General features: G+C 34.3%; 1 protein-coding gene across 4 annotated transcripts in view; it reads left to right on the top strand.

The window, feature by feature from the left end:
* LOC116339409 (hormone receptor 4) overlaps positions 1-17,215 on the top strand; it is a 45,318-nt gene that overhangs the window by 22,468 nt on the left and 5,635 nt on the right. The window contains exons 1-2 of one of the 4 annotated variants that reach the window (XM_031765263.1): positions 12,125-14,355; positions 15,131-15,135. The exons of 2 other annotated variants lie outside the window; for them this stretch is intronic. Coding sequence is in view for 1 of the 2 variants with exons in the window: in XM_031765262.1 (XP_031621122.1) it covers positions 14,343-14,355 (13 nt within the window). In the remaining variant the exon portion in view is untranslated. Of the gene's footprint in view, positions 1-12,124; positions 14,356-15,130; positions 15,136-17,215 lie in introns of those variants that run through there. One more of the 4 variants, XM_031765262.1, reaches the window with a different exon arrangement.

Raw genomic sequence — 17,215 nt, 5'->3', positions numbered from 1 at the left:
CTTTCAAACTTCAGCTGAGAAATAATCGTACCCATATAAAAATAGAAAAATGTTTACGATCACTGATCTCGTTCATCTGACATTTTTCGCAATGAGATCGACACTACCTTTAAAATCATGCATTCAATAGCAAACACATTTACAAAGAAAAGTGTTTCAGTCGCGAAAAAAACGAGAGATATATTAATGGCCCATTTAAATGAAAAATAAACAATGATATCTCACTGACAACGAAATTCGAATCGCTCACTTTTCAATCATTTCGTCGATCTTGTACGTTCAGCATGTGATGATTTTCGCTATGTGCTACAGCAGCCGGCCAACATAGCAGCATCGGTCGAGTTGAGTAGAGCAACAGCCTACATAATCAGCATAAAATCGCTTTCACAACGTTACCTTTTTTTTATATTAAGCTACGTAAGGTTTTTGAAGTTCACTAGTCACAGTTAGCTTGAATGCCTGTGATGATGTAACAAGTAATGAGCAAACTACACGATATCACACGCAAACGCATACAAATCAAACGGCAGCAAGCAGCAGCAGAAGACGTTGACGAGAGAGAAAAAAAGCAACCAATATGTAATGTGTATTGTATACAAATGAAATTGAAAATGTGTGTGAGAGTGAGAAAGAAAAAAAGAGTTAGTCGATCAGGTTTTTTTCTTCGTTCATTCAGTTTTCTTCTTTTTTTTCTCTCGAAAACACACAATTACAGTGAATTGCAAATGAAAAACAGAAGAAAAAAACAGTTACACGAAAAGATAGGCAGGCGAAGAGATAACAGCAATAATAACAGAATTAACAATAAGACACACAAATAAATTCACGAAATAGAGTAGAGTGAATAATGAACGAATAAAAAAAAGCACACATACGGCTAAAACCGAAACAGAAATAACATTCGGCCAAATCACAAAAACAACGGTAAAAGCCACATGCGCACTCATATAAGCAGCTCGTTGTTGTTTTTTTCCTCTCTTCTTTCAACATAGACAGACAATTTTTCATAACAAGTTATATTGTCGTTACATAAAGTTAACACTGAACCCGAGAAGCTGCTGTTATTGCTGCCGATGTTGCCATTCACTTTTTTGTGCACGTTGTTGAATTTAATTCGAATTCAAAAGAGAGAAAAAAAAACTCATGCGAAAAGCTTTCAATTTCTCTTTATACATATTGTTGTGTCCAATCGGTCAAAGGGATCCAATAAATGACAACTCTATAAAAGCAAATTCCAGCACGAATGATTCCATTTTGATCACTCCAACATTAATCGCAAGAAAAAAGCTTTTATGTGTGCTCCCCATTTCTAATTGCGATAAATGACAAAATGCCAAAGAAAAATGATTCGACTTCTTTTTTTTTTCTTCGGTCACACCATCCAATCATAATCATCGGCGCTTGCATTTTTATCGTATTGCAACGAAATCGGCCGAAAATTGTACGATTTTTAACAGAAAAAAAATAAACCACAAAAACAACAATGCATGAGACTCAAGGCCAATGTGAATATCATTTGAATTGAAGTGTTGTTTCGGTGCGCGTTTCTGTGTTGTTGAGTTTTTTTTTCTTATTCACTTTTTCCTCTTCTCTCTGTTGGCTCTCGCACATAATATTATTTTATGCAGGCAAAACATTGATCGTGTTGGTGAACTGACTCCAAAATGGTAACGCACGTTTGCTTCTCTCGATCCGCTTTTTTTTCACTCTCGATATTGCTCTTAAGCGACGCTAGCAAATCGCATTCGAATTTACTTAATGTTGTTGTTTTTTTGTCAAACATTTGAATTTCTTCGCTATTTTATCATTCGAATTTCCGTCGAATTTTCGAGTCAATCGAATTGATTACGTAATATTATATATTTCGGTTTTTGTGGAATGCTTGTTATTACTTCAATTTTCAAAAGAGTTGCAAAACAGTTTTTGGCTTTTGTTTGTATATCTTTTGATTCAATTTATTTATTGTTGCTTACAGCGAAAATTCGAGCCATTGTATAGTTTGACAATCCTAGGTCAATAGCGCGAAATAAAAAAAAAATAACAACACGAAAATAAAAACATGATTATTGAATCCAAAATTACAAATTCTGAAAATGTGTAGTTCACCAAATACAACGATATATAACCATAGAATAATAAAAACAATCAACAACAACAAATTCAGCGAAAAAAAAGCGCTGTGTCTCGATTGCACTCATGAAATCATTGCATCGATTAAATAATATACATTGAATAGGCAAGTGTGCATGAAAGTGCAAGTAGTGTGGCAAATAGAAAAAGCTCATTGGCAAGAACGATGTGAAAAATCCATATTTATTTGTGTGCTTAGACCATGGACCTGATAGTCGTCTATGGCATGCGATTTCTATGAAGGATGAACGAAACGCATACACACAAACCTATTTGCATTCAACTAACTTTTCTAACGATTTGCCTAATAAAAAAATTTGTGAATGCAGCAACGAATAAATAAACGAACGAACAAAAAACGAGCTTACCATCACAATGTGTTTAGCAAATGCTAATGCCCCACCATGAACACACATATTTCGCCCATGAGTTCATGAATTTGATAACGAATATATGGAGCCTCAGAATTGTGTGTTTGCGCTCTTTTTTTCGTGTGAAATAGAATGTGGATGCAATGCACAATTGCATCGGTGTGCGCGAACAAGCAAACACAATATCAAAGCCAATAGAAAAATTAATAAAATACACAGCTTCACTGGTTTAGTGCGGGTCGAGTCTTCGACGTCAAGACCGATGCACAAAACTATACAAATGGTTAAGATATATACTTATATACTTGGTGGTATAATATTAGTCAATATCGAAGACTAACAATTTATGCACGCATTAACGCGCTTAGAAAACAGTGTTACAAAATGACAGTCAATTGCATCCACAAAATGGGAATATTTCAAGACACATAGATAGATGGATAGAGAGAGAGAGAGAGAGAGAGAGAAGAGAATAAAATAAAGACTTTGGTGTGGCTGAAAAAAACATACATCGCCAGACACATAGCTGCTGCTGCTAATGTTGTTGTTGTTGTTTTTTATGTTCATTTTTCATAGGCACATACGAAAAAAAGTGATTTCAATTCGAAAACCATGAAATCTGGTATGCATGTAACACATCGAAGAGCACCGAATGCTCGACTGCACGACCAAATACACACACACTTCAACAACACTAGACCCAGAGCCATGCATTCAAAATGCATACACTAGCTATTTTATCTATTAATATAACAAAGAGACGAAATTAATAATAGTTCATGGCAGACCGAGTAAGTGCATTCGATTTAAATGCATGCGTATGCGTTTCTAACGCCAAATGAAAACGTTGTATAACTATTGTGAATTGAATGTATTTATTTGCAATAGAACAGAGAGATAGAGAGAGAGAAACATGAATATTGCTAGAAAACAACAACAATATTATGAACGAAAAAAAAACTTTAAAAGCGAAAATAACGAAATCTATTGGATAGAGCATTTGATGTCGTCGTTGTAGTCGGTGCTGCTATTTGCCATTCGCTTCTCTCGTTTGCCATACACGCTCTGCTTCGATGTTATGAAAGAAACGAATGAACAAAGACGACAACGCTGCTGCTGCGGTCGTCGTCGTCGTTGTGTTGTCGACGATTGTGCTGTAGAGTGAGCGCACAAAATAACCTACTTTCAGTATGCGGGTCAAAGACCTGGAGGTCGGACACTGTGGAAACTATTCGCGTAATCATACAAAATATCGCTCCTCGTTTCGGTGTATTGGTATTTGCAAATATCCACATTGAATGCGCACACGGCCACATCTACATCCACAATGCATACACCAATACGAGCTTAAAATCACGAACATGTTTCTACATTTCCACGTTTAATGCACAACAACAACATCAATAATCATATCGACGACGACAACAGCAATTGCAGCTAATGCTGAAAACAATGCCAGCGAAAGAAAAAAGAAAATGTGATACAACGTGTTCAATATATTAATTCCGATAAGTCGAACAATTTGCAGCAGCAACCAATGCACATAATACACCGTCACACAAAAGAAAAAATGCATCGAAATAGTAAGAAGAAAAAAAATAAGCATTGGTTAAACTATTAGACCGATTAATGTCTCTTTCGTTGGCTTGATGTGTGTATGAAATGACATGCACTCGTTCAAAATCGATATTGCAACGAAAACATTTTGAATTGTATAACTGGATAAAGAGAATACAAGAAAAAAGACAAGCAATTTATATATAAGTGAATAAAAAAAATATATTGGTCGATTTCATTAAATTGGTTTCGATTCGCCCGGAATATTCAATAAACTAGAAATATTTGACTAGTTGACATGCGTGCATTTCATAAAGTATTGAGAGATTATTGAAGAAATTACGTCAACCATGTGTAAAAGATAGAAAAAAAACGACTATATCGTAGACATTTTTTCTCTCTCTAATGCTGCTGCTGCCACTGCTGTTCTCTAATTGCATTCGTTGTGCAAGTTAACTGAAAGCCCTGAGCTAGGTCGATGCGCCGATGTATGCGTTCTAACAACAACAAACATTGAACATTTTGCCGTTTCATTTGTTTAGTCTATCGTTGCATATTTTCAAGAGAGAAATAGAGAGCTTTCGGTGTATTTGAATAAAATTGTGTTTTTCTTCTGTTGTTGGATACGAAATAAAACAAGCATCATTTTTAATGATTTTTTGAAGATAAGGCGTGAAAATCTTTGATTTGAAAGCTTTTTAATAATATGCGAATGCATTTCAAACGTGATTATGTTCATCATTTTTAAAGCGGTCGATGCGAGAATTCTAAATTGTATAGAAGAAAAACAAAATGTACGGTAGGTTAGGCTTTTGAATTCGTTTACTGTGCCGAATGAATAATTAAGATGCACAAAATCGACATCGAGCGCGTCAGCAAAGTCAATATAGAAGTGTGACGCATACATGCATACATAGTCAGCATTCGTGCACGTTAGATACGATGAATATTCGTTAATTGCTTGTGGCAGAAGCGCATATATTATCGTGGATGTATTTTAAAATGTGCGGCACACTATTTCTGTGTGAGGGAGGAGGGGTGGCGAATATTTAACCAGATAATATCTGGGTGAGAGAGAAAATGATGATTACATGCGAAGAGTTCAAATGAAATTGAAAGTGTTGCAGCGACAAAATTGCATATCGCCAAAGGAATGCATCAAAATCGAACGACCACTACTTTGTCGTTGATACAGAGGTTTTCTAAACCACACACTGAACTCATTACGCACATAAATGCGCGTTGTGCTTGTTTTTTTTTTTTCTTCACCAACTTTATATAATGCGAATTGTTACTGCTGCTGCTGCTGCTGCTGCCTTGCTCAGATTTCTCGTTCGCATTTTTTGCGCACTTTCTAAATACGTGGTTCAGAGCTTGAGTAGGGCTCTTTTTTTCGAATATTTTTGAGTATGTGTGTGTGTGTGTTGTTCGTTGTCGATCAAAATAAAATTAACCAAATAAGCAACTGCTTAAATACGATGACGAAAGCACACACTTGAAATGGCAAATGCACATTTAACGATAAATTTTAACATTGACAATAATAACATTGAATTAACCGTGTTTAAACTTGTAGCAGATTTAAAGTGGTTGTTGTTGTTGTAAAGCGATGATTCGTGTGTGAACATTCATTCTTCGGTTTTTTTGTATATGCTCAATATGTCGATTATTTGCAGAAATTTACGTGATTCACCTGAAATAAAATGAACGGTAAAAAAACCAGCGAAAAAAAGATCAAAAGCAGATCTTGCATTTGTTGCCACTAAAAACAAATTGACAAATTTAAATTGGTCATCGGTCAACATCGGTGGTTGCTATTGAAATCGAAAATTTGAAACACGGTAATCAAATATCTTTATTCATCAACACCACTTATTGATTATATTGTCTATGAATGTTAGGTCTTTTTTTGTTTGTTTATATCAGTCATTGTGAAAACAATTTTAATATTTCCAAAATAGCACACGCCATAGTCGAGTAATCTTACGAAATCATCTGAATGTAATGTCTGTTTTGAATAAATCAAGCGGTTTTTTCCTCTCTTTCTAATCACTCTCTCTCTCGCTCTTTTTTATATCCATAAACTACTGTACATAGAAACCGTATATGCCATATGGTTGAATGAACTCTTACCGATTTATGTATAATTGGCTTTTATATATTATTCGTTTGCCCAGTTTTATTTCATTTTTCGTGTGTTCGTTGCTCATTCCACACGGTATACCTTTACTTTTCGCAATCTGTTTTCTGTTTCCTGCTTCCTTTATCCACATATATGATATAAACTCAACTAAATTCACATGAATGGCTGCAAATGTACAAAAGGTTTCAAAGTAAAAGTTTGATCGTGTCATGATACTCTTCGGCTAAAATAAAATGAATGAGGTAAATGACACATTTCTGAAACGCAACAGAAAACAAAAACAACAATACAACGTTGCGATTTTGTCTTTCACTCTTTTGTGGTGTACAACCCCATACGGTATGATTTGTTGTCAAAATATAAAATTGCTGGCACACATGAGCAGGCCGGCAAGTCATCAAGATTTCGTTCAACGACAATATGCAAAAAGACAGATATGAACAAAAACGAAAATAATTTGCCGGAAAAACCGAGTGAATCTAACAGATTTTTGCTGATGCTTAATCGTGCGAATAAGCGATGCGAAAAGTGGCAAAAGAGTGAAAAGGAGAGAATGTAGGAAACATTATTTCAGTAAATGCCATTTTAGTTTCTCTTGCTTTGTGCACATACACACACATTTCTGTTTGTGGCTTTTTTACTTTCTTTGCATGGCTTGTGGTTGACCTTTCCGAATCAGGAATGCTACGGTAAAAGTAAAATCACCCATTAAAATATGCTTTGGCAAATGTTTTGCCCGATACATAAAAGACGATATATTATTTCGTGACTTTGTTTTTCCGCACTTTTAAAATGCTCGATCATTGCTCTGGTCTTTGTTAACATTTAATTGGATCAAAATTCACTCTCTTCTGTAGCATCACATTTTAATGAACGAAAGAAGCGGAAAAGAAATGTAAACAGCAAAAGAAAAACCTTACCTCCATCGATAAATAAACAAAAATATGCGGTCAATATCACCATAGGCGACGATGACGACTTTCTAATGCAAATTCATTTGTCGATGGTCGTTGGCCCTTTTTTTGCGATTCATTCTTCTCTCTTTTTTTCTTCAAAGTATTCATAGAAAATTGAAATTGTTGGCCATTGATGGTTTGGTGAGGCTAAAGTATACGCGTATCATCTTATTCTGTTTTGTGTTCCGCTTTAAGTGCTTATTTATTGCTTGCACACGCTTCCCGATCTATCTCAACGTCAAAATCAAAGAAAATAAATGGTAAATTCATAATTCAAGCCAGAGGTGCAAGTATGCGAATAAATAACAGTAAACGAAATACACAGCACAACAATGGCATATGAGGAAAGAAATGCGATCGATTTACCCGAAACAAGTCGATGTGTGTGAGGCGTGCGTGTGCGCGCGCGTTTAAGAGAGGCGCGCACATTCAACACAGAAACGAACAAGAGAATGAAGAAAAATAGCAGCAATGGCACATACAAGAGAGCACAATAAACTCTTCCGCATTGAAGAGAAAAAACTTTCTTTTTTCTCTGACGTAGCGCACATACTCAAATGCCCCATTCGTTCAGCACTTTGTGCTGCCATACATGCAATTCGATCGTTCAGTCGTTTAGTTTCAATGCTGTACACTGTGGCAGACACTGTGCTCAAGTAAATTAATATTTTTCAGGAAAAGACAACTTACAATGGAGAAATAAAATGCAGAGAAGAAGTAAAAGAAGAGGAAGAGAAAGAAAAAAACTTAACGAGAAAGAAAAAAAAAAAAAAAACATAACAAAATACTTTTGCTTTCATTCATTTCAAGCAGTCGGTGCGCGCAAATTCGAAAAGGCCAAAAGAAAAGCAGCACAAAAGAAGCGAGAAGAATGAAGATAGTGAGAAAAAAAATAACAGTTACAAAGCAACCGAAACATAGTAATCGTGGTAACACAATGTAATGTTGCTGGTTTGCTGGTGGTGTGCCAACGAACGTGATCGTCATCATTGCCATCAACGTAGGTCGTGCTTACTTCTTTTCATTTCGTTTGATTGCGCACTCCCATGTCTGTATATGCTAACACCACACAAACCATACCAAATACAATTTGTTGGCCATTGTTTTTCGTGGCACACAGTTAAGCGAGCAAATCAAAATTCGAGAATGGAATCATCATGAGCACAAATCATGCGTACGGAAATGTCGACTTTCGTGTGAAAGAAATGCCAAAACACACACACGAAACAATCTTGGTTACTCATTTGTTGTATGTTATTTACTACCGTTTAAGTGTCGACAATTTCTGTGGAAACCGCGCACATAATGGCAACATGATCACATTAAACCGACGATCGGTAATTGTTTTTTCTTCTCTCTCTCTCTCTCTCTCTCTCTCTCTCTCTCTTACTTCAGTTATCTTGCATCACATTTTCCGTCCTAGACTCGTTTCAAGTGACAAACAACAGTCCTCAATCAAATATATCAATAGAGAATAGAAAAACAAAACAATAAACTGATGAAAGTTAGCGCCCGAGTCAAGTTTCTGATAACCAAACCCATTTTCCAAATCGAAACGTATTCATTTTTTTTCGGATTCAGTTTCTCTTGCGTGAACTTCACTGACGTTGAAAACCATCATAATATGATATGAATGTTGTTTTTTTTCTTCTAAAATCAACTGAAATGGATTGCATCATACCAGTGTGTTCGCTCCAATAGCATAGAATGAGTACAACGGCTTGTGTTATTCATATGTGTCACATAAAGAGCAAAAAACACATATTTTTGTATTCAAAGTCATTCGCTTGTATGAGTACATCGCTCTAAACTAGAACTAAGAAGCTGCTAAAAAGTGATACACACGCGAACGCAAAAAAATCCAACAAATCAACTGAAAAGGAAAATCTATTCGAAAAAAAAAAACGAAAATGTTTAGCGTAGAATGATTTGCAGTCGTGATTGTCATATTTGTTGCTGATTTCATTTTTCTTCTTATGTTTTGTCGCTTGTACTATTTGACGTTCTATTTCTTGGTCGTAGAATAAGATGCGCTATATGGTGGGGATGGTCGCTTTTGTAAAAATACTGTCATTTGTGTGTAAAATCTATATAATGCTTTTATGTACGCCTCCGAATTGATACGGCGAGATCGACAGAGCGTCAGTATAGAATATACTCAAGTTCTGAACATTGAATTTGATTTTCGTCTGTCGTTTTAAAATGAAGAAATATAGATAAGATACAAATAGATACCACTACCAGCGCGGATTAAAAGCGCACTCGATCGATTCAAGCGAGAGATCGCATGCGAACGAATAAGTGAATGCGCTAAGCGTAATTTCTCAATTTTCTGGGTCGAAACGAATGAAATCGAAATTTAGCGGCAGCCGTGTGTATTATACTTATCTCTTGTGTAATATTTATGAAATCAAACATATATACATGTATATCGAAAACTGTTGCACTCACATAATAATAAAAATAATAATGTATATGCATTCAAACTAAAATCTAATGCCGCCGCACCACGACGATGTGGAATGTCTGAACGGTCGTCGTAGCCGTCGTCGCTGTTAAACGTATCTATTATATAAAAAAAAATCGTTTGCAATAAAAACCAGAATTGCATACTCAAAAGCGACACATGAAGCATGCATATATATATAAGAACAGCTACACAATCATTTTGCAATTGCAATTAAATGCCAGAGTCAATGATGAATTCAAGTTGCATTATGCACGGGCCTAGAGAGGGCAAGTTGAAGAGAACACCAACACATTCTAACTGTCACTGCAACGAGCAAAAACAAAAACAAAGTTGAACGAAAAGAAAAACTCGGCTCGGTACTGCATTGCAAGTCGTTTCTCTCTCTGTCGCCTTGTCCCTCTTGAATATCAGTCGATTTTATTGCAGAACGACACACATTAAGTAACATTTTATTAGAATATGTGCACACGTAATGCATGTTTATTAATTGCCAACAAGCATATGTTCCAAGTCGTCTCTATTCCATATGCATGGCCATATTTGGTGGTTCATCGAATCTATTTTTTGACGTCCGACAACAATAAATGGTCCATTTGTGCATAACTGAAAATAGCAATTGTATAAATATTGCGATGATTTTACCCGGGGTAGGAACATTTATGCCATTTATTCGTTCCTAAAATGAAGTAGGACAAAAACAAGTCATTTTCACTTTTCATTTAGACACGTTTAAATAACAAAACAGAAAGTGAACAATTTTATCATCGCACAACTGCGTTAAATTTTACGCTGCTATGAATAACAATAGGTCACTAGACATGCATACACTTTAAAAATGGCATTTGACAAACTCTCAAATCAACGAACGCGACTGCGATGAAGGCAATGATGATGACGATCATTCGTTGCACTTAGCATTTTTTTAACGACAATTCTATTAGTACAATATATCGCACCGTCCCCAAATGCAATGAAATAAACAAAAAAAGAGCACATACATGAATATACGCCCATGATTGTAAACAACGAAACACACCAAGACTTACAGAATGAGAGAGAGTGAGAGAAAGAGTACATCATTTCAAGATGCGAGAGTACTAAACAAATACGAACAGATGAAATCTAATCTTCTTTCTCTTGATGAACGACTTTCAGTTCATTCTTTCTTTCGCTTTTTTTTTGACGAGCTGACTTAATGTTTCGTTTGTGTCATCATTACAGTTAATTGTACGACAGACATATCACTGAGTTGTACTACACAAGTCTATCTAATGTTTGAATGTTCTACATTTTACGCGCATTTGTATGCGTTCTCCTGTAAAATTAATTAAGTTTCTGAGTCAGAATTGTGTGGTCTTTTATCATATTGTGGCTGATGTAATTACAAAATCACCATCCGCATAATCAATTGGTTTCCATGAAATTCAGTCATATTAAATTCGCTTCTGTTGATCTTTTATACAAAAGACAACAACAACAACAACAAAATGAAAGAAAATGAAAACAACAGACATTCTCAACCAACAACCAGGTGTATGGTTATCACACGCATATTACAATTTGTATCCAGCCATTGTTTCTTTTCAAATTGAAGACAGAAACAATGACAGAAAAAAGAGACTTTTTCAATTGCAAATTTCATGTAGTGCGAACATCACATTGAACTTGTTTTATTTCTTTTTCTTCCAAGCACTGCTATGAAAGAAAAAAAAATAACAACAAATTTATCTATTTCCGTAGCTTACGCACAATTTCGAAACAGATCGCACACACTGTACAAATATAGAATTATGCTTAAGTGATCTAATGCAATGTACGATAGAAAAATCATAAAAAAAGTAATAACAATAGCGGTCATATTTTATGGAAACTACACACTCCGCCAGCATCTTCAAGGGATAACGATAGAAGAGAGTGAGAAAAAAGCCACTTTTCTTATGTAGTTTCGATCATTTTGTTATGTACATAATGTTGAACTTCCATCTCTATCTCGCTATGCTTTAGCTTTTCCTATCAGCATTTGTGCACAGCGGGGAAAAACGTATCTAGCATGAGAAGCTTATGTAGATGAAAATGTGTTTATGTTAGCATATGTGCATGTGGTGCCAATGTATAAATGCTTGATATGCGGCACCGTAAACCATTCAAATGCGTTTGTTTGCGTTTCGCTTACTCTTGGCCATCCGCATATATAAATAAATACATATATGTCGTTTGCTCGTCTCGGAATTCTCATGTTCAACGCGCTATTTGCATGTAGTCTCACCGACCCGTTCACTCATTCTCTCCCTCTTTCACACCGTGCCGCTATAGTAGAACTCAAATAAAAGTTCAGTACACATTTTATGTATCCACCGTTTGTTGGCTGTCTCTGTATATGTGAGTGTTTGTGTTCACGCGGACAACTGTATTGGTGTATCTGCGGATATGTTTGCTTTTTCGTTTGTTCGTTTCGTACATTCGATTAAACTCTGCTTAAATTGGAGTTCAGTTAGTAACCTACTTTGATGCGAGTCGCGCGCATACATGTAAACTATGCTCGATACCGATTTGAAAAGAAAAAAAAATAATTTTTTTCCTTTGATTCATTGAGAGGAAATTTAAAATTCAAAAGAAATACCGAATAAACGGCAAATTAAACTGTTGAAATAATTTGGTGGAAAATTTTCCGCGCACGATTTTCATCGGTAAATTTTTCCCCTCACAAGACAAAAAAAAAGACTTGAACTGTTCGCGAACTCGAATTCATGCAATCGAATGACTGTTATCACTCTGTTAACGGTTTCGTGAATATTCATGTGTTTTGATCGTTTAAATCATTGGTAAAAAGTGATTCGGAAATTTATCAATTTTATCAACAAGAATGTTTAATTTCTTTTTTTGGGCGAAAAAATCATCACATATTTGTGAAGACATTCGAAGAATATAATATATTTGAAAAAATGTGATCGACAAAAGTTTAAGAGAAAAAAACCCGAAAACAAGATCGATCAAAGTTTTCAACAAATATTTATAAAAACAGAGTTACCAAAAAGTGATCATCATCATTTAAAAAAAAAAAATAACGGAAAATCATTCTTCGGCCACCGGGGAAAAAGTCATTAAAGTGCATTTAAACTGAAAGAAAAACATTGAAAAATAGAATCGGAAGAAGAAAACTCAGCGAAAGTCACTGTGAAGTAATTACATTTGAATTGATCATAATCATCATTCGGCGGTATCGATCTGAACGAAAGTAAGAGAGACAGTGGAAGCTGAAGAAAGCACAAAAAAGACAGACCAAAGAAAATTGACGAGTGGCGCGCGTATGTTTAGCGAGAGTGAAGTAAAGACTCATGTTGTGCTGCGCTCAGTTCATGATCAGAAGTGAAAGTTTTTCACAAAAGTAACAATGTTCGTACAGTAGATATATATGCTCACATCGACACAAACACACACATATAGACACGCACGCATACACATGCACACAGACAATCGTACCCGATTGCAAATTGCGACAGCGCAAAAGAGAAGCATAGACACAGCGAACAGGCACCGACGACAACGACAACAAGAGAGCTTGTGAGCCGAGTGTTGAGTGTGTTTCTTGTTTCTGGTTTTGTTAAAGTGCAACTTGATTTAGAGTTCGCACGTAGTTTGTTGTTCGGCTGTGTTTTGTCCAAATATTTTATGTGCTTGACTCTTGATCGTGGTGTATACTTTTTTTTCTCTCTCACTGTAAAGCGTGCTTTTCGTTTCGCTTGATTTGAACTGTCTATTGGATTAAAAAAAAATAATAATAAACAATTTGTAGCTGATTTATGCATTTTTTGTTGTTGAGGATTTTACCATAACTATTGAATATAAACAATTTTTGTTCTGGTGATTGCATTTGCAGCATGATGGAAATATAATGTGCGGAAAGAAATTGTACACATCGTTACCGACATTTAACTATTGGATTAATTTATAAGTTCCGTGTGAACGCAAATGCCAACGGAAATGCTTGAAACAGACGCATTCAACAAACATGAAACACTAAGTTTGATAAGTTAATCGCAAATTCGGCGATTTTGTGTTGATATTTTGTAGAAAAAGTGATTGACAGCAAAGGCACATGTGAGATAAAGACAATCGGTATTCCGACGATAAACAAAAATTAAAATGAATTCAAATCAAATTAAATTACTTGACTTTATTCCGGAAACATGAACGGAAATTTGTGATTTTTTTTAAAGAGAGAAAGAAAAATAGAAGGACCTATGTGATTACCCCAAAGAAAAAAAACTGACCCATATCCAGTGATTTCATGATTGATCTTGTAACAAAGTTACTTAGACACAACCAATTAAACCCAGTAACGAAACAATGTGAACATTATAAAAATTGAAAACAAGTGCAACAAAAAAAAAACGACGACATCAAAAACAAACAAGACATTGAGACATAAAAAAACTCAAAATAAAATTACAGAATTATTTATTTATTCTCTTTCGTTTTGGTCGAGGATTTCGGATTGTAAAAGAAAAAAAATTGAAGAACAAAAAAAAATTAAACGATAGGCTTTATAAACAAAAAATTAAATAAATAAATTGTGAAATCCAAAACACACGAACCTGGTCATCAAAATTTTGGATTAGATTTTTCCGTTGCGAAAATTAAATTTGAAAAATTAAAAAAAAAGAACTAAAAGCTTCAATAGAACGAGACCATTTCGATTCGTATATAAAGTAAAAATGACATCGCTAGGTAACACCAACAAAATTTTTTTGTAAAAAAAAAACAAAAACAAATTTGCAAAACTAAAAATTCATTTTTTTTTTTCAAAAAGAAAATTTAAATCACACCATCACACAATTTTGTTTAAATGCATTCTCGAAACACACCACATAAATTGCTGTTAATTTATTGGAATGACTCAATTTTATTTTTGTTTTAATTCATCAAAAGGGTCATTGACAATGAATTAACTAAAAAGAAAATTTCCATTTCACCAAAAAATTGATTTCTTGATGATGAATTGGCACATTATTTTGGCTATTTAATTTTGGACACTCGCAAAAAAAAAATCAGATTCGAAATCATTCATTGAATTCACCATATGATCGACACAAGAAAAAGAGAAATTCAAAATTCGATAATCGCGAGCATTTTTTTCGAACGATATTTCAACTCAAAATTTTTCCCTCTTCCCCTTTCTCACACACACACACATACAAAGATACACGAAACTTGTTTTTTTTTTGAAATACAATCAGAATAAAAACACATTCAATTATAGCGATTAATTCATGAAAAATAAACTCTGGAAGCTGTCATACATTTCAGTTTATTTAAAAATTTTGTTGTTGTTTACTTTTTTTGGTTCCGTTGGTGTATTGTTTTTCGTTTCTCATTTTGTTGGATTTCATCGTTTCATCTCTTCTTGGAAAATAAAACAAACAATGAACCATAAATTAATGACCAAATAAATCAATAAAAAAAACCACACAAAAAATCAATGTAAAAAATATATATAAAATAGATCATGTAAGTTTTAATTGCAACACATAATTTTCTTTTTCTTTTTCATTTTATTTCCCCTTTTAATTAATGAAAAGAGTTTGTGAATCATATTGAACGTTTTATACTCTCATTTTGATTGTCAAAATATGTGTTTCCAAAATTCAAAAAAAAAAAAATCTTCAAAAATGATCGAAAATGACTGAAAAAAATTATTCGAAAAACTGCTTAAAATCTATCTAAAGTGGCCAGAATCGATTATCAAATGATACGTTCACAAGCTTTTTTTATTTAATTAAAACTGAAACATCACCAAACGAAACAATTCCAAACAAAAATAAACACCATATTTCCCATATTAATTTATTTTTCGAACTCTTCTTCTATTCTAATTTCTCTCTAAACATAAATCTTATGTTATACACAAAACAAATGAAAAATATAAACACACTTTCGACATCAATCAAATCTGTTCACACATTTAAAGTGAAAAAGAGAGCGTCATTTTTACTGGCGATCAAATCTTATAATTTTGCATGCCTCTTTTGATATATAAACCGATCTCAGACCCATTTCTGATGAAATTGTGGAACAACGACGACGAAGAAGAAGAGCAAAAAAAAATTAGAGGAAGAAAAGGAAACGTTTAGTCATTGTCGAAGTTCAAAAGAAATCAGCGATTAAATTTAGAACGCCATTTGTGTATGATATCCGTTGCCCCTTATTTTTTGTTTGTCATACGCAAAAGCTTTGCGATTATATTAACTGCATAATATACGCTCCAATACGGCACACGAAATGCATCCAAAAGAGGATTTTATATGCGCTAACTCGTGACACATATTTGCGAATGCAATTAAATAGTGAACACAACCGAATGGAAAAATGTACGCAGTAATAATAATAAATACAATAGAAAATGAGAAAAAGAAGAAGAAAAAAACGCAAACACACACATTTGAATATAGGCGACAAAAGTGACGTAGAACTAAAGAACGATCAAAATGACGAAAAGAGATATTTAAGTATGACATACATTTCGTTTGGCGACGGGAATCACACGTTTTTGTTCGTCATTGTCGTTGCTACTTACAGCGTTAATTCTTATACGAGTGTAGATGCGTGCACGATTCGTACGGCACCGAATAGATAAGTCGACGAAAGTAAATGCAAAAACCGATAACTTACCCTGGCTTTGTGTACGCATGCAAGCATTCAAATTAAAATGATAAATTGAAGTACAAAAAGCTTACGATGCATTCCACTTTAATTCTTTATCCATTGCAGTTATGTTGATATATGTGCGTGTGTTTTTGCATTCGAAAACCAGAAACGAAAGAAGTAACGAAAATCGAATTGTAGCGCCAAAGAATTACAGATATTGTCATAAGTCCATTTCAATGCTCTACGCCATTATAAACGCCACAATATTAATGTAATAACGGCATGAAAGTTCGTATGCAATTTCTATATTGCACGCACTAGTTGTTGCTGCGATACATCAGTGTATAGACAATTTTCCACTTTTCCCGTAAGTTATGCAATCGCATTGAAACATATAACATAATAATCAACAGCAACAGCAGCAGCAGTAATGCATGCTGCACTTGCTCAATTGCGTAAAATACCCGCTTCATGTATGAATAAAAAACTTGATTTCAACACAAATATCACTGTGGTTCTGTAACGGAGAAATATGGATAATAAAGCAGCAATTTTCTATTACATACTATCCTCCTAATAAAAGAAAATAATAAACGACGAACCTGCGCAACATTGAGTTCGAACTCAATAAAACAGCTCAATAGTGAATTGTTTTCCACTCGTTTGCATTTCAAATATTTAACTCATACTCAAACTTCGACTCATCATCGCGTTGACACAAACGTTCAAATTGAATGGTTATTGCTCATGTTAACGTTCGATTTTGCATAGCCAGTAAAATAGATGCCAATAATATCATTTACCATACGCCATTTTAAAATTAGAAACAACTGGAATTTTCTTATGCTTTGACTAAATCTTTGAAGAAATAAAAATAATGTCAATCCAATTACAGTTAGCTAATATTGAATTGTATATGCGCAATGCTAATAGAATTTGTTCT

This window comes from Contarinia nasturtii, unplaced genomic scaffold (assembly GCF_009176525.2).
Source record: "Contarinia nasturtii isolate CC-2019 unplaced genomic scaffold, AAFC_CNas_1.1 Cnas_scaffold_533, whole genome shotgun sequence".
NCBI classification, from domain to species: domain Eukaryota; kingdom Metazoa; phylum Arthropoda; class Insecta; order Diptera; family Cecidomyiidae; genus Contarinia; species Contarinia nasturtii.
The sequence above is the reverse complement of the archived record's forward strand: the minus strand, read 5'-3'. Positions and strand labels throughout refer to the sequence as shown.